Below are 22,652 nucleotides of genomic sequence, written 5' to 3'. Positions count from 1 at the left end.
ATAGTATTTGCATTAGGGATCTATGATGAGTATTCCCTTGTTAGCTTGTTTATTCACTAGACTAGGATCAATGCCCAAGTTAATAGTACTTTGATGCTAGTTGAGTGGTTAGAAGCATAAGATTGAACCAAGCCTTGAATTCCTACATTGCATTTGGTCTAAATTGAAGCATGTTGAGATTTGAAACCATTTCCTATTTATAAGAACCTAATATTGACTTTCAATTATCAATGTGTGCATTGTTTTAAACTCATGGATACCATATACATATTTGGATCATCTTCTTCCTTTTTACCACTTTTGTTGATCCAAGTAGCTGATTTCCTCATTAAGAATCAGTTCTCCTACCCCTAAACCAAACCTTCTTTCAAGCCATGTTTATTCTAGTGTGTGTGAGGTCTTTTTGGGATTGAGCTTGGTAGAAAGTGTTAGGTTTGAACTGACAAGAATAAAGGGTGAAAAAAGAAGAGAAGAAGTTAAAGGGTAGAACTAGGATCATTTGGGTTTAGATTGCTAGGATAAAACACTTTGGGAGCCTTTGGGTAGACAAGGTTTTATTCTTGTATGTGTCTAGGTGTTCTTACCTTTAGCATTCTTCTAAAGCTCAATCCATTTTCATGAGAGAACCTTGATTTTGATAAGCCTTACTCTAAAAAGAGACCATCATTGTCTCAAAGCCTTTATTTCCAAGCCAAATGAGTTTAAGCATTGCATAGAATTGATTCATGTTCTTGATTAATGAATGTTAAAGGAAATGGTTGATTTGAATGCATGTGGATGTCTAAGGCTCAAATCAGCAAAGGTTGTGATATGCTTGTCTAAAGTCTTTAAGTATAGCTCATTCAACTTGCATCATAGTACTAGTAACTTGGACATTGATTCTAGATAGTCTATTTGCAAGCTTTGGGAGCTGAGATCCCACTTTCAAACCTCACCTACCTTCTTTTGTCTTGATTATTTGTTTGAGGGCAAGCAAAGACTAAGTTTGGGGGTGTTGATGTTCATATATTTTACCTTGTTTTCCCTTAGTTTATTCACAACTTTTGCATCTTTTGCTATCAATTTAGGCCATTATTGTGTAGCTTTAGGACTAATCATGCATTAGAGTATAGTTGCATTGCATTTGCATCTTGTCATGCATAAACAGGTGATTTTGGAGTTTAAGGAGCATGGAAGCAATGCTGAGGAGAAGTGAAGCAATCCTGAGGAGAAAACAAGAGAGTTAAGGCTGTAGAATCAAGGTCCAGAGTCCAACTCGACCGCACACTCGACCACCACTCGACCGTGTGCTGAGAAGGACTCGACCGAGTGGAGAATGCATGAGAGAAGCCAGCTCGACCAGCCACTCGACCGAGCACTGGTCGAGTTGACCGAGCCGTTGACTGCTTTGACTTTTTGTATTTTTAGGGCTTCCACCTCACCTCCTATATAAGGCCCTTGTACCTGCAGCCACCAAAGAGTCCAGCTTTTTAGAGAGTCTAAAACCTAGTTTTTACCTTTTTTAGATTTATTCCTTTTGCACTTTCTTTTATTTTTAGATTTTGTACTTGTTTAAGAAAGAAAGACTAGATTCTTGTATTTTGTTTGTTTCATAACTTTCAAAATATTAAGATTTCGAGTTTTATTTCTTCATCAATATTGTAGATCTCTATTTCATCTTTCTAATGATGCAAGTTTCAATATTTTCTGGGTTTTTGACATATTTCACCATGTGTTCTTGTGAGTAGTTTGCTTAGGACCTTGAGGATGGGTTAGGCTGGGTTGATCTTGTGGTTTATTTGATTTGGTCAAGCTTGATTGTTGTAGATCTCTTCTAGGCTAGATGTTCTTAATGCTGATCCTATATCTGAGAAGGTAGGGTTTGATTTCAAGCATCTTAGCATCACACCAATGTCTAAGGAGCATAGATAAGGCTAGATCTAGAGCTTACCATTAGGCTTGCTAAGAGATTAGAAGTCTTGTTTGGTTTGAGATGTATTGCTTAATGCCTGCTTGTGTAGATTCTTTACTTTATGAGAACAAGTCTAGAAATGCATAGGTTTGATTGTTTCTTGCCATGAGAGTGGATTAAACATGTCTTAGAATAGTATGTCTAGAGATCAGCTCAAAGGTTGCTTGAGATTTGTTGACCAAGTTAGATAACCACAATGATTAGCTCAGCCCATGAATCCCTCCTCAAGGCCTTCTTTGTTTATTAATATCTTAGTCTAAATATCATTGCTTGCTTGTTGTTTGATTCGTTTTTGCATTGCTCTGTTTTTCTTGTGTTGCTCTGTTTTCACGTTTAGTCTAGCTCGACCCTGTACTCGACCTACACTCGGTCGAGTGCTGCTCGAGTTCATCCCCAGAACTTGTGTTTATGATTTGTGATTGTCTTGTTTCATTCATGTTTCATTTCCATTGCATTCACTTAGTTTTCTGTTCATTACTTGTCTTGCATTAGTTCATCAGCATAGTGTCTACTTCTGTTCTAGTTTCATTATAGCTTTAATTTGTCTGTTCTGTTTGCATTTAGTATCTTGTTCTAGTTGTTTTTACTTTCTGCATTTCATATCTCATTATAGGATTGTTAATGACAAACAATCTTTACAATTGGCTTGACTTAGACTCATATGCACATCTTAATTGTTCACAATCACTCAGATAGGATTGACACCTCTTATACTGCAACTGCATAAGGGATATTGAAACACTCTGACTTCTATTCATTCCATACATCATCATTCCATACATCATTCATTCACCACACCACAAAAAAAGTCAGTTTCACTTAATCACCTACCTCATTAACGACACAGAGAAATGGGAACACACCTTCTACGCCTTATTTTTGTGGTTTCGAAGTTAACAAACATATCAATATTCTAGAGTGCTCAAACGGCTTATGGCCAAGTCCTAGAATATTTATACACGACTTGAGAAACCCTTGAAGGTGAATCTCCAAGTATCAAGGGATTAGGAAACTGTTGGTTGCTCAAGCTTATCATTTCTTTATTTGTTGTTGAGAATATTCTTCATATCTCCACGCCCAATTTTGTATCTATCTTCAATGCCAAGTCAGCAACCTTCCTCGGCACATCATCACATCTACTCATGTCATGCCACGTCAGCTCACGCATCCATGATAGCAACTCAAGCATCTGTGATCTGATGCAGCTTAAAACAGGCGTATGTGATCTGATGCAGCTTCCTGATCGGCACAACGCTCTGTTCGGCACACCGACTTGTTCCTCACAGAGAGCTGTTCCAGAATCTGCATCTAAAATCTCTCCCTTTTTGACGGAGTTTGATACTCAAGCATCTATCTGGTTCAACCTGAAAAGACACTCCAACAAACACAAGCCAAAAACATGACAAGCAACAACTAGACAAAACAACAATCATTATCTAGTAAGATCAATAAACAGCTTGTTCAAACAGAACTATGATTAAGAACCTAAAAATCAGAAACCCCAGTGGGCTGCAGCGGAAACTATGTTTTTTATAGTTCTTTAATAAGACTTAATCAATTGATATATTCTTAATCATTAACAACCTAAGATCAATAACCACTATCAACCTAAGATAAACCAATTAATCCATTAAGTCTCCCCCATAAACAATGATTCTCCCCCTAAATCAAGTAGCTACAAGGATTCTCCCCCATAAGTACAGAACACCTTATCATTAGGCGTTTATTAAAATGATATCATAACAGAATCATTCTCCCCAAGCTTGAGTGATCAACTAAGTCAAAAACAGACATATGTATCACATCAGTCGCTGAGTTAGGGGAATCACTTACCTGCTAACAGTGATTTGCATCCTTAAGCACTTGATGACCAGTATCGTCGCCTAATGAAACCGCTTCTTGTTTGTAGGCATTTTGACTATCCTTACAACCACAACTAGGTGTTAGGCAATAGGATGTTGATAGTCGAGAATTCGAACAGTAGGTAACACTTTGATCGAATCACAATAAGGATGTGACCATACACAAGCTTTGCAAGAAAAAAACAAAATCTTGTGTATTATGTTCTATATTTTCAAACCTCTGCTTCACTATAGATATTCTTTATTCTTGCATCTAAACCAGTTTCTTCAAGGAAAATGGAGTATAGAACTGCGTCTTGATTTAGAATCGGATTTGATCTTGCTTGCTTCTTAATTATGAATTTTTTAGAAACTCCACCTACCGTCTTCTATCCATTAAGATCACATTTCTCTCTCTCTCTAACTAGGTATTATGTTTTATCTTCAAACCCTAGGAGTATCTAAATACCTTTTAAATATTTCCAAACAACGTCATTTCGAGAAGAAGAAAAAAACGACGTCGTTTTATTTTATAAAATAATTTCCGTTTACACATTCAATAACAGTTTGACTAATTTAAATACGGTCAAAGTATGTAAACCAAAAATGTTATGATTCTTTGGGTAGTCCTTCATGGTATATTGCCAAATTTCGAGTACCATCTTAATATATAGCATTTACAAATTCCATACTGTTATAATTTGCTATCAATGCCCAACTTTTTTTATATAATGTCCGGATTGTCTATGAGGGTGGGGTCTAAATATTTCATGTTACTTTCTTCTCTTTGTTGAAGCTTCAAAAACAAAATAAAAGTTGTTTTTTTTTCATTTAGTCTTCTCTAGCTACGGATGTATAATCTTCATTCTTCTCCCATCAAACACTCCCAACTCTCTGATTTCCAAGATAATTTAGACTAGGTAACGGGTACGTACACCGTTCAAAACTTAGAGCTAACTAAAAAAATTATGCAATTTCAAAATCATCAAATACTCCCCCAACCTTCTGGTACGTACACCGTCCAAAAACTGTGATTTAACATAGGAAACTGGTGACTTTAGATACTACTTAGCCTATACGGACTGCATCAACCTCTTAGCTTCTTCTCGGACCATGTTTCGAGAGAGAGTTATTTGTCCACTTCGTTCAGATTTTGACATTTCTTTTTTTTGGTGAACAAGTAGAGAATGGTAATTATTTGAGTAATGTTGAGTAATATTGATATTGACGATGAGAATAGTAATTCTTGTCTAGCTAGTGATAATGATTTTCATGTATGAACATAACGTATGGTAAATCTAAAGTACCCAAAAAATATATATATTTTTAAAGTACCAAAAATATTCATTAATTAGTCTCACATATTTGTGTTCTTCTACGGTCTAAAAATACCTTGGTTCTGTTAAGTTTAGAAATCCATCCTTAATTCTTCCTCGTAGACTCGTAGTGACTAACGTAATAACATGCAAAGACGAACCTGATCTTTGGACAATGTACGTATTGTTTGGACTATGTTTCCAGCAGTACAGGAGACACAGAAACAAAGGCAAATTAATATAGGTCCATTGGAGATAAGAGTGGTGAGTTTGGGTACTTATGATTTTTTTTTTCCGTATCAAGATTAAGTTTTTATACAATTTCCGCAAATTTTGGACAGAACTACAAGTAGCAGAAATGAAGAAAATCTAAGGAGAACAACAAACACTATAACACTACACACAAGATAAGAAAGCAGAAGTGAAAACCAAAAAGAGAGAGATCCAGGAAGAAACACCGATTCCGAACTACGAAGCTCGGACATTTGCATGATTTCCTCAATGGGAATAACTTTTTTGTAATATTAAAAATAAATATATCAATGCATGTATCAATAAGGGTTATATAGCTAGATCAAAGTCGTGTAAGAGACTCAAAAATAGCATGACCACATTTTTTTTTTTTGGTTACTTAATTAAAATACCATGCATGAAGAACAAATTTCAAGTTGACCCAAAAAAAAAAAGGAACAAACTTCACTCTACTGTTGCCAACCTTTACTTTCGATAAAAATAGAAGTGAGAGACCAATTGCTTTGGTCACATAATTATAACTGATAACAATATCTTTGTGGAACCAAAAGGGCCTATCTAAATTTCCGTAAACAATTGGGAAGAAACTAAAAAACTGTCACGATCATCAAAGTTCATCAAAGATCATCAAAGTTCATAGAAAGTAAAACAGCCACTGATCAAAATTCACAATTAAGTACGAGTTGGCATGTTGTTGAACCTCTAGGAGAGAGTAACAAATCCTGGATCATCATCTCAACTGGAACTTGTCTCCCTGGAGCGTCCAAAAACAAGATTGTCCCAGTCTTCAAGCAATAAGCATTTCTCAAGATATATTTCACCAGATGTCTCTCTTTCTCCGTCCCAAACATCCTTGTCCACTTGAAAGTTTCAAGACTCGATAACAAACATTTAGGAACACAATTTAGTTCATCCTCCCAGGGAAGCAGTGGATGGAAATAACCCTCTTCATGACCCTGAGATAATTTAAAAAAAAAAAAAAGAGAACATTAATCGAAATAAATTAAAGCATAAGAAAATGACTTTAAACGAACAAACTTACATCATGCAGATAGACCTCCAGCTCTTGTAAATTTGGAGAATCTTTGAGTAATTGGGCAAGTAACTTTGACCAATCATAATCACATTGACACAACTTTAGATGTTTAAGATGATTGAAGACAATACCCTCACGATATAACGCCTGCACACGACGGCAACGGATTCATGCAACATTAAGAAAACCTCCTTTGGTGTCCTAAAATGAGATTGAAATGAAAACATATATTACCTCAAGGGGATTGGCTCCTACGCATAATGAAAGCCGCTTAACAAATGTGATTGATGTAACAAACTTGTCAAGGGGATTGGCTCCTACGGAGGTACTCAAGCTTAGGCAAAAACATCCAAAGAAACTCCCATATCTTCGACAAAATACTCGTGCTTACAGCGGTTCTTGTTGGAAGAAAAAATAGTACCTTCAATAGCAGTTCATCAGGTAACTGACTGATCCTGTCGTCCATCTCTTCACAATTTTTCCAAGATCTTTTGTTGATTTTTAACCAAGATGCTTTTATCATTGACATAAACACAACCTTGTGGAAGAACAGCCACAATAAAGCAACGAAAGAGAAGAAAACCTAATATATGTAGCTTAGGGTTAATGATGAACAGGCTTCACTAGGGCCGGGCTCTAACATATCTCATTACTATCTAGGGCTTGGGGCAGACAACAATTCTTTAGTCCTTTAGTTAATTATTTCAATGAATAAAATTTATGGAAATTGTTTTATAAGAAACTTTGGGTTTTGAATAAAAAAATGTGGAAGCTGTTGTGAGTTGTTCGTACTTCGTAGTGTAGTGGTTATGTAAAGAATCCATAATAAAAATAGTACAAGTTCTTACCACAAGCTCACGAAAATCATTAGTTCTTAATATCTCAACAGTTAATCTCTGTAAGGAGGGGACAATTACCTTCCATGTTCCAAAATAGTCAAATTCACTTCGTTCCAACACTAGATCTTCAAGAACAGGGCAACAAGGAGTTTCGTAAGAGAATTCTCATATGAGTAAGTCACACGTCGAAGGAACAAAGTTTTCAAGAAGGGGAGACATGCCATGCGAGGAACATCGATGAGAACATCGTCATTCAGGTTAAAGATCACTAGCGATTTGCATATATACAAAATACTAGGCAGTCTAGCAGGATGCCTCATAACATAATCTGAATGAAAGGCAAGACTTAACTCACAGATACAGTGAGAAACTGCAAATGCAACACATAGTTCAATAGCTTGAGGCTCAAATGTTTGAACTGGTCCATTGAACTTGAGATGCAAGCTTTCTATAACTGGAGCCTTATGAAGTGGCAAATTCAGATTTATAAAACGCTTAAACCTCTCTTGCTCATCAAGAGAATAATCGGAGCAATCATACTCAAGCTTAGGCAACAACATCCAAAGAAACTCCCATCACTTGGATAAAATACTCGTGCTAACTGCAATTTTAGTTAGGAGAAGCAGCAATATCTTCAAGAGTAATTCATCAGGCAACCCACTAATCTTATCCTTATCTTCAGAATCTTGACATTTCTCTTTTTTTCTCATCGTTGATTCTCTTGTCAATGACTTAAGCGCCGTCTTGCAATACCAATATTGGGGTCTCTCTGAGTAAGTAACAAAAGAAGAACATAAGAATATAAGATAACCGAAGAAAATCTTAAATTGTTAGGTTGGGAGTTGAAATAATATATATAAGGACTAGGCCGACAAACATGGTTGTCCTCTTGATTCCTTAAAATTATCGTAAATGTTTCACTCAATATTTGATACCATATTTATGTAAAATCTTGAACAAACATATATCCAGCAAAGCCTTTTATGTTCCATATATACAAGCGTATTCAAAATCAAACCAAAAATTTCATGTGTAACAAATTTTAATGTCACACCCATTTCTCCGATTATGTAAAAATCCTAATTTTATGAACTTACCTCATGTTCTCAAGAAAAATGGAGTATTGAACTGCGTCTTGATATAGAATCGGATTTGATCTCGCTTGCTTCTTAATTATGAACTCTTTAGAAACTCCGCCTATTATCTCTTATCCATTAAAATCGCCGTTTTTTCTCTCTCTCTCTCAGCAGGTATCATGTCTTATCTTCAAACCCTAGGAGTATCTAAATACCCTTTAAAAATTTCCAAACAACGTCATTTTGAGAAGAACCAAAAACGGCGTCATCCTATTTTATAAAGTAATTTTCGTTTAAGTATTAAAAAACAGTTTGAGTTATTTAAATACTGTCAAAGTATGTAAACCAAAATCTAACATTGTGAAAAAAAAATGTTACGAATCTTTGGGTAGTCTTTCACTGTATATGGCGAATTTGAAGTACCATCTTAATATATAGCATTTACAATTCCATGCTGTTATAATTTGCTATCAATGCCCACTTTTTTTTATATATAATGTCTGGATTGTCTATGAGGGTGGGGTTTAAACATTTCATGTTACTTTCTTCTATATGTTGAAGCTTGAAAAACAAAATAAAAGTTGTTTTTCTTTAGTCTTCTTTAGCTACAGAGGTATAGTCTTCATTCTTCTCCCATCAAACACTCCCAACCCTCTGATTTCCATGACATTTTAGACTAGGTAACAGGTACGTACACTGTTCCAAAACTTAGAGCTAATTAAAAAAAATAACTATGCAATTTCAAAACCAACAAACACTCCCCAACTGTAACATCCCGACCGCCACCTTTTAGTGGGCCCCATGTCCAAGGGCCCACCTTTCTTAATGGGCCTCACGTCCTCTCACTAAGCCCATGAGCTCACTCATATCCGACTGCCGGTTTGCTACGTCCGGGAGGATTTTAAAGACTTGTTACCGTCCCTAAAAATCACCATCTGTCCCGATGGACCGTCACAAAAACCATCTGTCCCGAAGGACCGTCACAAAAACCATCTGTCCCGAAGGACCGTCACAAAGACCACCTGTCCCGAAGGACCGCCTAAACAGGCACGCTGGCTAAACAGCCCGCCACAAAAGCCACACAATTGGCTACACAGCCCGTCACAAAGGCTACACAATGGCTAAACAGCCTGCCACAAAGGCCACACACGGCTAAACAGCCCACCACAAAGGCCACAAAATGTCTCAAAAGACCGCCACACACGGGCACAATGACTCAAAAGTTCGCCACACAAGCCCCTCCAAGGCTCTCCGCCAATAAAAATTGACAAATTCTAACTCACATAAAACTTTCCATTTTTAGCACTTTCCACTTTTGGAAACTTCTATTTCAGGAAACTTTCCTCCAAAAACCCCGCCCACGGAAACTTTGTACCCCGAGCACCACCTCATCTTGTTACTTAGTCGCACAACCAACCACCCCTAAGCGACCATGTAAACAAGAGAGATGGGATGGAATACTCCATTCATGCTCCACCCACGGATTACAGATGGGACCAGGCTAGACAAGCTCAAGTCGCGGCTTGCTTCTCATACCACTTCTTCAACCTTGCCTTCATCCTTGCCTCAGGCTCCCAAGTCTGCTCCTCAACACCATCACAGTCCCAAAGGACTCTCATCAAGGGAATCTTCTTTTTCCAAAGTTCCTTAATCCTCCTCTCCAAAACCCTCACTGGTCTCACCTCCAAAGTCATGTTAGGCTAAAGATCCTCAGAAATCTTAGCTAACAACTGATCATCCTCACGGAGACACTTCTTCAACATAGAAACATGGAAAACCTTGAGGAACGCACGCATAACCTCAGGCAACTCCAGCCTATATGCTGCCGGTCCCACCCGCTTAATCACTCTGAACGGACCCATATACCTCGGACTCAACTTAGTCCCTGTCAATGACCTGTTCGGACCCCGCAACATGGCCATATTTAAGTACACTCTGTCTCCTACCTGAAACTCAAGATCTCTTCTCCTCTTATCAGCATAACTCCATTGCCTATCCTGAGACTCCTTCATGTTCAGCTTGAGAACCTGAATCTTCTCTGAGGTCTCCTGAACAAAATCTGCCCCAAACATGCTCCTCTCCCCCACCTGAGTCCAGCATAACGGTGTACGGCATGGCCTCCCATACAAAGCCTCATAAGGAGCCAGCTTAATACTCGCCAGATAGCTGTTGTTGTAAGCAAACTCTACCAGGTTCAGATGATCTGCCCAATGGCCACCCCAATCCAACACACACATCCTCAACATATCCTCCAGCGTCTGGATCATCCTCTCCAACTGTCCATCTGTCTGGGGATGATAAGTTGTACTCATATGCACCTTAGTGCCCATTTCTGCCTGAAATGCTCTCCAGAACACCGAAGTGAACTTAGAATCCCTATCAGACACAAAACTCGCTCGCACCCCATGCAATATGACTATCTCCCTCACATACTTCTTAGCCAAGACCGCTGCTCCATCAGTCTTCTTAATGACCAGAAAATGTGCTGACTTGGTCAACCAGTCCACAATGACCCAAATAGCATCCAAAGTTCGAGACACTGGTAATCCTACCCCGAAATCCATCGTGATCATATCCCACTTCCACTCTGGAATGGGTAAACTCCTTAGTAACCCACCTGGAACCTGATGCTCAGCCTTCACTAGCTGACACACATCGCACCTAGCGACCCATTTAGCTACATCCTTCTTCATCCCGACCCAGTGATAGTACCTCTTGAGATCACGGTACATCTTAGTCGCTCCTGGATGAATAGAAAAGTTGCTCACATGTGCCTCTCTCAGGATCTTCTGTCTCAACTCCTCATCCTTGGGCACACAAATCCGACCGTGCACCAAGATAGTACCATTATCTAAGACCTGATACTCTGAATCTACATCCTTTGAGGCATTCACCAACCCCAAATCCTTTTCCTGAGCCAACCGCACCCTGCTCAGAAGGTCTGCTCTATCAACCGCCTCCAAACCCAATGGTTCCTGAGACACAGCACACAAACTCAACGCATCGATCTCTCCTACCAGAGACTCCATCTCCTGCTTCTGAGCCGAAGCTACCCTCTTCCGACTCAGAGCATCTGCAACCAAGTTAGCCTTACCAGGATGATAGGCTATCTCCAAATCATAATTTGCCACCAGCTCCATCCACCGCCTCTCCCTCAAATTCAGCTCGGGTTGAGTGAATATATACTTCAGGCTCTTATGATCTGTAAACACCTGCACTTTTGCACCATAAAGATAAGATCTCCAAATCTTCAGGGCAAAAACTGCAGCACCCATCTCAAAGTCATGAGTAGGATAGTTGTCCTCATGCTTCCGCAACTGCCACGAAGCATAGGCAATCACCTTCCCATGCTGCATCAACACACACCCCAAACCAACTCTGGATGCATCTATATAAACTACATAGGGTTCTCCCTGCTCAGGCAAAGCCAACACTGGAGTAGTAGTCAACATCTCCTTGAGGCTTGCAAAGCCTTTTTCACACTCCTGTGACCAAACAAAAGGAACATCCTTCCCTGTCAACTTAGTCAATAGACGTGCTCTGCTCGCAAATCCCTGCACGAACCTCCTGTAGTAACCTGCTAGACCAAGGAAACTCCTGATCTCTGTGGCACTCTGCGGTCTAGGCCAATACCTGATAGCCTGAATCTTCTCCGGATCCAGAGACACCCCCTCTGCAAAAAAAATGTGACCCAAAAAACCCATCTCACACTGCCAAAAACTACACTTGCTCAACTTAGCAAACAACTTCTGCTCCCGCAGCTTCTCCATAACTGCTCTCAAATGCACTACATGCTCCTCAAGACTCTTAGAATAAACCAGGATATCATCGATGAAAATGATGACATACACGTCCAGAAACTCCTGAAACACGCTGTTCATCAATCTCATAAATGTTGTTGGTGCGTTAGTCAACCCAAAAGGCATCACCACAAACTCATAATGCCCATACCTCGTCCTGAATGCAGTCTTCCTCACATCTGCCTCATCTATCGGTATCTGATGATAACCCGACGCCAGATCTACCTTAGAGAACCAAGTAGCACTCCTCAACTGATCTAACAACTCATCAATCCTTGGAAGAGGGTACTTGTTCTTTACAGTGACCCGGTTTAAACCCCGATAATCAATACACAACCGGAAACTCCCATCCTTCTTCTTCACAAATAACACCGGCGCTCCCCACGTTGATACACTACGACGGATGAATCTCTTGCTCAACAAATCCTCTAGCTGCTTCTTCAGCTCTGCCATCTCTGCTGGAGCCATTGTGTAAGGAGCCTTGGATAATGGTGTCGTCCTCGGTTCCAGTTTAATAGTGAAAGGATCAGACCGAGATGGTGGTAATCCCTGCAATGACTGAAACACAACCTCAAATTCCTCAACAACCTAAATACAGCTAATCGTAGACTTCCCCACTGACTCTAGCATTGATATAGTAACCAAATAAGCCTCACGGCACTTCTCGATCATCTTCCCAGCCTGAATGGCCGAGATCACGAGATTCTCCAAAGTCGTTCTAATGCCCTGAAAAACCAACTTCCCTCCTGGACGCTCAAACTCCACTCTACCCCGATGGCAATCCAAATGCACCATATGCTGATGCAACCAATCCATCCTGAGGATAACATTATACAACTCCATTGGGCTGATAAGCAAATCTGCTGGCCACGACTCTCCTGCGATCTGAATATCAACTCCCTTAGCTCGTCCAATAACTCTCAGGAACTTGCCTCCCGCAACTCTGACAACTCATGTACGCTCTCCGAAATCCCCTCTGCTTCCCGCACTCTCTGCACACTCTGGAATAATGAAGCTATGAGAAGCTCTAGAATCAAACATGACGTGGGACTTAAACCCGTCCACCAACAAGGTCCCTACACAAACTTTATGTGTTGAGAACCTAACACTTTATCACAGGAAACAACATAAAATCTGAACCTACTGAAAATCACAAAGTTTAAGTACCAAAAATTATACCTGTGACCGCCCCGCCATTGGTTCCACCAGTCTCTGCAGTCGTTTAAACCTGTGGCGCCTGCTCAATCTGGGCCACCTACTGCCCTCCCGGCTGCACCTGCTGCAACGATGCCACTACCACCGGCTGCAACTTGGGACACAAGGGCCTGATGTGCCCTGGCTCCCTGCAATGATAGCATACAGGAGCCGCTGCCGTCGGAGCACTTCTCATGGGACAGCTAGCCATCTTGTGATCCTTGCTCCCACAGTTGAAGAAACTCGCACCACTCGGCGTCTGCATAGCTTCCCACCTCCTCTTGGTTACCTGCGCAGGCTTGCCGCCCCTGCTAGAACCTCCATGATGCTGAGCCTTACTAGGCTGAACTGCTGGACTAACCGCCACTGACTGTGCCCGGATATCCTCCTCAATCTCTGCCACAGTAGCATAGCTCCGCCCTCTATAGTGAACCCTCAAGTCGTCACGTAGGGCCCTCATAAATATCCTGATCTGAGCCTCCTCAGACTCCATAGCCCGACCCCAATAACATAGAAGTCGACTGAACTCTAAATCCAGCTCCCGCACTGACCGCGTCCCCTGAGATAACTGAAGGAACTGCACCTCCAATCAGTCCAATGCCTCTCTCAGAAAGTACTTGCGGTTGAACTCCCCCACGAAGTCAACCCAAGTCAACTCCCTCTGCACTCTCCTAGCAGCCACTGATCTCCACCACACCTCAACATCACCAATCAAATGGTGGACCCCAATGTCCACCCAAAACTCCTCAGGACATCTCAGAGTATGAAAGTTATGTTCCACACTCGTCCTCCACGCATCCGCTGTAGTAGGGTTTGTACCACCTGAAAACTTTGCAGTCTCGATGCCCTTCATCTCCAATAGCATGGACAAGTAACGACCATGTGCTCCCACATCTGCAGCCACTGGCTGCCGCTCCTCCACCACCACTGGTGGCACTACCTGAGCCTAAGCCGGTACCACTCCCGGTCACCGCTGCAACAACTGTGTCAGCAAACCCGCAAGGTCGACACCCGGGACTCCATCCACTAGGACTCCCACACCTGGGACCCTAACATCACCGGCTACTAGAGCATCAACACTGCCCCCTCCGGCCATACTCATGGAATCCCTCTGGACACCCTGCGACTCGCCAACACCCTCAGCTGTCACACTCTGGTCCGCAGTCTCACTAACCTCTGGGACTCTACCCCCACCACGACCACGTCCGCATCCACGATCACATCCGCGTCCATGACCACGACCAGCAACAGCAACACCTCTAGGCATTTGTGCTACGATGAACAAATGACTAAGCAAACAATTAAACAGGACAAAGAAACATAAACTCACCATGGAATCACACAGTAGGCTCGAAGAGGATGTTCTAGGACTCCATGCCACACACAATTGACTAACTCACATAATCAATCAAAGCATGCAAATCCCAAACATCTATAGCACAAAGCCTAGTGAACCCAAACCTAGAACCATAAGGGCTCTAATACCAAACCTGAAACGACCTGACCCGTTTTCTTTTTTTAATAATAAATAATAATAATAATAATAAAATAATAATTAAACTACAACTAGTAGTCTCATACCCACTAGCCACCTAACCACAACCACAACCAACATCAGAAATAACCAATACCAATAAATAACCAATAATAGACCAATAAACAATATCCAAATACCAAACATCAGGAAACATAAAACCGGCAACCTAGCAATGCCAGACAACAACCAATCTAGTCCCTAAAACATCCTCCTCTTTATTGCCTTGATTCCACGTTTACACTTTGCCTTTACCTGCACCACAAACATAAATTGCAATGCATGAGTATTTTATAAACACTCTGTAAGGAAATCCTCCCATCTATTGGGCTATACACACAAGCAATAGAGCCATCTCTAACCATCAACCAACAAACAACAATCAATAGTAACAAACCAGGACTCTGCATCGACTGAAACCAAGCATGCATTGACCTACACAAAGCATGCATCAACCGACACCATTTCGAGGTTGCGTCGACCGACGCATGATATGCATTGACCTATACTACCATTGTATCGACCAACGCATGCTCGACATAGCACGAAAACCCTAAAGTTTCACGCGCAGTCGTCGCACTTGCATCGACTGATGCTCATGCCGAGCATCGTTTTCCCCCGAGGTTTCTCACCGGATCTTCGTTCCTACAACCACAAAACTCGATCCCAAGCCACAAGAAAGCTTCCTAACGTCCGAAATAACATTCTATGAAACCTAACAACACACAACAAGCAAATAAGAGAAATCTCCAGGTTAGATAAGCCATGATCATGCACTTACCTTTGCCATGATGATTCTGAACCTCAAACAAGCAAGAAAACACTTCCAGGAAACTCCTACAGCGATCCTAGCTACAGATCTCTACAGAACCAGCTTCCAACTCTAAGAATCTCCCAAGAACGCTCAAGAACACAAAGAACTCTTCTCTCTCACTTTTGTTTCTCTCAAAAGCGGCTAAACACGCCTAATGAAACAAAACACGAACTTAAGGGTTTTCCTTTACCCAAAATGCAGCGTTTAACTTAAACTCGTCTGTACTAACCGGCTATGCATCGACCGATGCACCCAGTGCATCGACCGATGCAATCCCTAAATCGGGATTTCGACTCGCGGATGTTACAATTCTCCCCCGCCAACCTAGATTTGTGGATGTTAAAACTACAACGAATTTGGGGAAGTACTTTGGGAATGTCGGTTCTTCAGAAGAGTATAAACAAGGAAACTTTTGGAGAGGTGCTGGAACGAGTCTCTTCCCGTCTCGCGGTTTGGAAAGGGCGATCTCTGAGTATGGCAGGGCGGTTGACTTTGACTAAAGATGTACTCTCATCGATCCCAGTTCATTCTATGATTTCTATTGCCTTACCGAAGTCGACTCTGGATTCACTTGACAAGATTTTGAGAGCTTTCCTATGGGGTACAACTCCCAAGAAGAGGAAACAACATTTGTTGTCATGGAAACGGGTTTGTAAACCTAAGTCTGCAGGTGATTTGGGGATTCGGTCTGCTAGGATGATGAACAAAGCGTTATTGGCTAAGTTGGGGTGGCGGTTGTTAAAGGATTCAGGGAGTTTATGGGCTAAGGTCCTACGTAGTAAATACAAAGTGAAGGGCGTGCATGACCCCTCTTGGCTTGTGCCCAAGGGTACTTGGTCTTCTACCTGGCGCAGTGTGGGGTTGGGTTTACGAGAAGTAGTGATCCCAGGTTTGAGTTGGATTTTGGGTGATGGCCGGACAATTCTGTTTTGGCAGGATAAATGGTTGTTACATATTCCGCTTTGTGAGTCTTTGATAGAACTTCTACCGGCTGAAGCTGGTTCAGTAAAGGTATCTGAGGTGTGGCGAAATGGGCAGGGTTGGATGTTGGATAAGATATCTCCATATGTACCAGAGCATGTCATGTTGCAACTGTACTCTGTAGTGTTGGACAATGTTACTGGTGCGAAAGATCGAATTTCTTGGGGTGAGAGTCTTGATGGGAAGTTCACAGTTTGGTCTGCTTACAGTTTGTTAACTCGAGATGTTATACCTCGACCGGATCTTAGTAAACTGTTTGATCATGTATGGACGGTGATTGCTCCGGAACGAGTGAAGGTCTTTTTGTGGCTTGGAGTTAATCAAGTGATTATGACTAATATGGAGAGGAAACGAAGACATCTCAGTGATGATGGTTTATGTCAGGTCTGTAAAGGAGGGGAGGAGACGATTCTTCATGTGTTACGTGATTGCCCTGCTATGTCTGGAGTGTAGAGTCGCATTATTCTGTGCCGACGCAGTGATACTTTTTTTACGCAATCTTTGATTGAATGGGTGTATGATAATCTCCGGGATGATGTGGTAGTGTGTGAGAGTCCGTGGTCCACATTGTTTGTGATGGCTATTTGGTGGGAATGGAAGTGGCGTTGTGGTAATGTATTTGGTACTAATGGTAAGTGCAGGGATCGCGTGAAGTTTATTAAAGATTTGGCTAAGGAGGTGTTCCAGGCTCATGAGCGGTCACGGTTACGGGGGAAGGCTATTGCACGGGTGGAGAGGTTAGTTTCAAGGATTAAACCGACAAGGAACTGGCTGAAGCTAAATACGGATGAAGCTTCTCGAGGAAATCCTGGTTTGGCTGCGGCAGGAGGTGTTTTGCGCAAGGCGGATGGGGTGTGGTGCATCGGTTTGGCTTACATATTGGGATGTGTTCTGCTTCTTTGGCAGAATTGTGGGGTGTTTACTATGGATTACATATTGCTTGGGAGTATCGTGCGACTTGTGTGGAGCTGGAGGTGGACTCGGTGGTAGTGGTTGGGTTTCTTCAGACAGGGATGGATGATTCGCATCCTTTGTCTTTCCTAGTACAATTGTGCTATGGCTTTATCTCGAGGGACTGGATAGTCCGCATTTCTCACATGTATGGGGAAGCTAACCGTCTTGCTGATGGGTTAACGAACTATGCTTTTTCTTTACCACTTGGGTATCATTCTTTTACTGTTTGTTCCGATGTTGTTCGGTCTGTGATGTTAGAGGATGTTAATGGGTCTTCGATCCCACGTAATATTCGTTTATAATATTTCATTTCTTAATAAAACATAGAAGACGTTGTCTCCTATTTCATACCAAAACAAAAAACACATTTGTGTTAAGAGTTCCAGCAAGAATTTCATCGAATTTTGCAAATCTTAGAAATAGATCATTAGACACAGGATCAGTTGGGGTCATGGTAGTAGCGGTTTGGAAACTGATCTTATAGTGTTCGTGTGAAACCCTATATTGACCAGTTGATGGATTTAGTCCAAATGTTTGGATGATTTTCCATGACCCCTCAGAAGCTCCATCCTCGAATTTTTTTATCAAGTCATTTTTAACAGCAGCTCCCATTCTATATGAAACAAAAAAAATATATTAAATAAAACAATAATGAGAAGATAATTATTATTCTAAAATATAGAAAAATAACATACCGCTTCATCAGCTAAGATGAACTCCATGGATTCACCGGCAGTAAGTGTAGATTGCCTCCACATATTTAGAATTTTAACGCGTATACGCCATGAATTCTTAAAAGACTTAGATTGTTTCAAAAGTGTGAAAGGTAATGGCAAGGCTAACATGTTTGAAGCTAATATTTTTAGTAAATGTTTGAATCCGTGATTCGATGATGGTTTCGTACAAAATAGACTCCTGTATTTATAGGGTTTAGGGTGATTATTTAGTTAGGATCGTATTCTACTGATATTGTTGTTAGTATTTTTTAAAAAGGTACGGTTTTTGCTCTTTTTTTTAAGAGTATATTCTTCTTTTTAGTTATGAAAATATTATCAGTGTAATCTTATCTTGGATTCAGTAAATAATTGATGTATCTTATGATATATATTTTTAATAGGATAAAGATTTTATTAAGGAAATATCTTATGATATTTTTTTGTTAAGAGGTTAAAGATTTTTTTAAGGGAATAAAGTTTTTGAGACGTGAAACAACTTAATGGATGTATCTTATGAGATTTTTTTGTCCTTTGGTAAATTTCAAATTTTTTTGGTTTCGATATTTTGATTTATGTATTTGATTTAGTAGGATTGATTTTGCATGTAACCCCATGATTTTGGTTGATTAATGTGGTAGGAATTTTAATTTTTAATAATTACTAATTATCTTTTATAGCCTCAACACTTTTAAACTTTATTTAACAAATTCTAATGGCAATTACATGTAATTTTTTACACTTTTTAAAGGTTGTTTTTAATTTTGTATTTCTCAATTAATATAATAGGATTTCATGATGGTTAATTAAAAATTGTTGGCGTCGATGAATGTCAATTCCATAAATTCAATCATAAATGTTCACTCAATCTATTTGATATCATACTTATTTTTTGTAAAATCTTGAACAACCATATATCCCACAAAGCCTTTTAGGTTCCGTATATTCTATAAGCCTACTCGATATCAAACAAAAAAATTAAGGGAAAATAACTAGAATGACTAATATGTTGGAGTTAATAACTAGAATGACTTATATCTTTTAAAAATAACCACAATGACTCATAAATTCTGCAGCCTCCAGTACATCATAGTTTTCGGTAGAAGAAATGTATGGATAAACTACATCCTGCCAAAAAAAAAAAAATCAACATACATTCAATTCGTTTATCAATAACCAAAAAATTCAATATATTTAAAGATAAGGAATATAAATAAAGAATGAATAGTAGTCAACTAACATTTTTTCCAATTGATTTTTCTACAAAGAGGAGTTCATCATAGGATACTTTTGCAGCACCTTTCCAATTAGAACATCGAGTAGCTGTAATCTCCTTGTCAATCTTCTCTCCCAACAGTTCTCCAATGACACGAATTGCTTCCATAACCCAAACTTGAAGAGCATATGAGAAACCATTGAGGATGTAACTTATGGGGTTCTTCAGTTTTTTCCTTGCTTCCATAATAGAGTTAACTAAATGGTCAAAAGCTACAAGACCCCAAGGATAAGTCCTAACCTTATCAAGATCCATGACCAGCTTGATGTAGGAATGTGGTATAGCTTTCTTCTCATCTTTAGCCATTACCAACCCAGCAATTACACTAACATACACAAACCGAATGTTGGGAGCTGATTTCTTCTCAGCTTTCTTCTCATCTTCTCATCTTCTTTTTTTTTCCCCACGTGAAAGCTGCTTCAAGGTGGGTCTTCATCAAACTTTGAATGGTAATGATCCCACCTCTCCTCAATTATTTACTCCAAAACCCATTATCATCTGTCCAATTCTCTGAATCACCATTAAATCGTCATTGTACTTTAGCCCAGTAACTGCATGAAATTCTTGCATGGAGAATCTAAGCGGCTTCTTACCAAACACAAACCACAGCTCATGTATTCTCTTTGTCACCAACTGCCTACACATGATGTTGTGTATCAACCGAGCTAAGTACCCAAGACCATTCTCATACAATGCAAATATATGTGAGAAAACTGGATCACCCTTCACAATCTCATACTCCTCTGGTAATGCACTCTTGATCTTGTGTAAAATAGACATTCGACATGAGTTATTTATCTGGCCAACTTGTGGCTCATTTCCAACTACCATAAGCCGCTTAGGATACCTGTTTTCCATTCCTGCCGAATAAAATAAAAGATGAATTAGTATGAATTAGCCACAACTGAAATAAATCAAATATTACAAATCACATATTTAGACATGATAAATGGTTTCAAATAAAATTGTAATGGAATTATATATACCTAAAAAGCGGTGAAGATGCAACAAGCGAAGATGCGAGAAGCTAAGAAGCAGTGAGAGAAGGAAACACCTCTAAAATCATAACAAAAATCAACAAAGATATGAGATTCTTGTAAGGGTAAGTGCATGACCATGGCTTATCTAAGCTGGAGATTTCTCTGATCTGCTTGATTATGTGTTGTGTGGCTTGTTAGAATGTTAGTTAAGGTTTTGTGAGGCTTTCTTGTGGCTTGGGATCGAGTTTGACGTTTGTAGGAACGAAGATCCGGCGAGAAGCTTTGGGAAAAACGATGCTTGGGATGTGCGTCAGTCGATGCATTGCGAGGACGGCACATTTGACCTAGGAGCATCGGTCGATGCCATGTGGAGGTGTCGGTCGATGCAATTAGAGATTTTGTGCTATGTCGAGCATGCGTCGGTCGATGCGATGTGAGTATCGGTCGATGCAAGTGAACCTTGCATCGATCGATGCAGACCATGCGTCGGTCAATGTAAACCCCAATTGGTGTTGGTCGATGCATATGTTGGTGTCGGTTGATGCAGAGCCCTGGTTTGTTGTTGTTTGGTTATTGATTGTTGGTTGATGGTTAGAGATGTCTCTATTGCTTGTGTGTATAGCCCAGTAGGTGGGAGGATTGCCTTACTGAGTGTTTATAAAATACTCATGCATTGCAATTTGTGTTTGTGGTGCAGGTAAAGGCAAAGTATGATCGTAGAATCCAGGCAATGAAGAGGAGGATGTTCTAGTGTCTCATTTGGTGGTTGTCTGGTTATGCTAGGTTGCTAGAGTTGAGTCATTAGAACATTGTTTAGGATTGCTGGTTCTTTGATTCATGTGGTTTGATTATTTATTATGAGTTAAAGCCGGTTATTGAATATTGGTTGTTTATTATTGGATCTTTATTGGTATTGTTTATTATTTCCGCTGTTTGGTGTGTTTGTGGTTAGTTGGCTAGTGGGTATGCGAGCACTAGTTGTAGAGTATTTATTATTATTATTTTATATATTTATTATTTATTATTTGAAAAAAAAGGGTCGGATCGTTTCAAATTGACTGCAAAGAGAATATAAAGAGGGTCATGACTGATATAGAGAGGTTTCCTGAACTAAACATAAAGAAAGATGAGATATCCAAAACACAGACATGACTTTTCTGCACACACAGCTAAAAGCAAGAGATTTATGCAAACTTTTTTCACTTACCCAGAAGGAAAATCAAACATAAGAAGATCAAAAATCACAAATCCTAACCCAAATCCCTTATAATTTAAATTATAATTTTTGTAAAATCATTGAAATTTTAATAATTTTTTTTATCTTTGAAATGCGGATTGAAATCAGGTTTTAGAAAATTAACATAAGCTTATGAAACTAAGAAATCATAATAATCAACATCCAAAAATTGAAATCGAGTAAAAAGATCTGGGTTGAAATCTGGGTTGAAATCAAGTAAACAAATTGACATAATCTCAAGAAACTAATACATCATAACAATCAACATGCAAAAAAATCTAAAAATCTACATACCTAATTCATAGAGAGATGGAGGAATGGTGAAGATGGAGATGTGGTGAGATGGAGAGATGGAGGGTTAGATGGTGAAGACGGTAAAGAAGGAGAGACGGCGGAGGATGGTGATGGAGAGAGATGGCGGATTATGGTGAAGATGGAGAGACGGTGGAAGATGGTGAAGATGGAGAGAGACGACGGTGGCTAAGGAGAAGATGGAGAGAGACTATGTTGAGAGGTTAAAGATGGAGAGAGACGGCAGAATAAGGGTTTCGATTAGTTATTTTATTTTTTTGCCTTCCCAATTTTTTTATTTATTTCTCATAAACACACTAAAACTAAATGTCTCAATTTGCACCCAATATCCCATAAAGATTAGTAGTTTCCTAATTTTACTTAATAAAAATCTACAAATTTAATCTGAATATGTAATTGTTATACAAATTTAATCTGAATATATAATTGAGGGTATTATTGGCTTTTATTTACACCCTAAAACCTATTTTACCAAACTGTTTTAAAAAAAGTGTAGATGGACAAACTTTTAAAAAACCTCCTTTATTTCCAATTTTCCGGAGTTAA

At 39.8% G+C, this 22,652-nt stretch overlaps 2 protein-coding genes and 1 pseudogene across 2 annotated transcripts; all 3 read right to left on the bottom strand.

The window, feature by feature from the left end:
- Positions 1-5,972: 5,972 nt before the first annotated feature.
- Positions 5,973-6,862, bottom strand: LOC147934104 (putative F-box/FBD/LRR-repeat protein At4g00315). Its single transcript, XM_087472513.1, has 4 exons — positions 6,778-6,862; positions 6,631-6,713; positions 6,403-6,543; positions 5,973-6,316 (listed from the first exon to the last, which is right to left on the bottom strand). Exons 1-4 carry the CDS (start codon positions 6,860-6,862, stop codon positions 6,020-6,022), a joined length of 606 nt encoding a protein of 201 aa, XP_087328639.1. The 3' UTR covers positions 5,973-6,019.
- A 186-nt stretch (positions 6,863-7,048) lies between these two features.
- Positions 7,049-8,487, bottom strand: LOC147934103 (putative F-box/LRR-repeat protein At4g15060 pseudogene; annotated as a pseudogene).
- Positions 8,488-19,173: 10,686 nt separating this feature from the next.
- On the bottom strand, positions 19,174-22,303 carry LOC147934102 (uncharacterized). The gene is made up of 3 exons (XM_087472730.1): positions 20,564-22,303; positions 19,542-20,437; positions 19,174-19,429 (listed from the first exon to the last, which is right to left on the bottom strand). Exons 2-3 carry the CDS (start codon positions 19,881-19,883, stop codon positions 19,343-19,345), a joined length of 429 nt encoding a protein of 142 aa, XP_087328856.1. The 5' UTR covers positions 19,884-20,437; positions 20,564-22,303; the 3' UTR covers positions 19,174-19,342.
- Positions 22,304-22,652: the final 349 nt, after the last annotated feature.

The sequence above is a fragment of the Camelina sativa genome, chromosome 11 (genome assembly GCF_030686135.1).
Source record: "Camelina sativa cultivar CO46 ecotype springtype chromosome 11, ASM3068613v1".
Taxonomy (NCBI): domain Eukaryota; kingdom Viridiplantae; phylum Streptophyta; class Magnoliopsida; order Brassicales; family Brassicaceae; genus Camelina; species Camelina sativa.
This window is presented reverse-complemented; position numbering and strand designations above follow the sequence as displayed.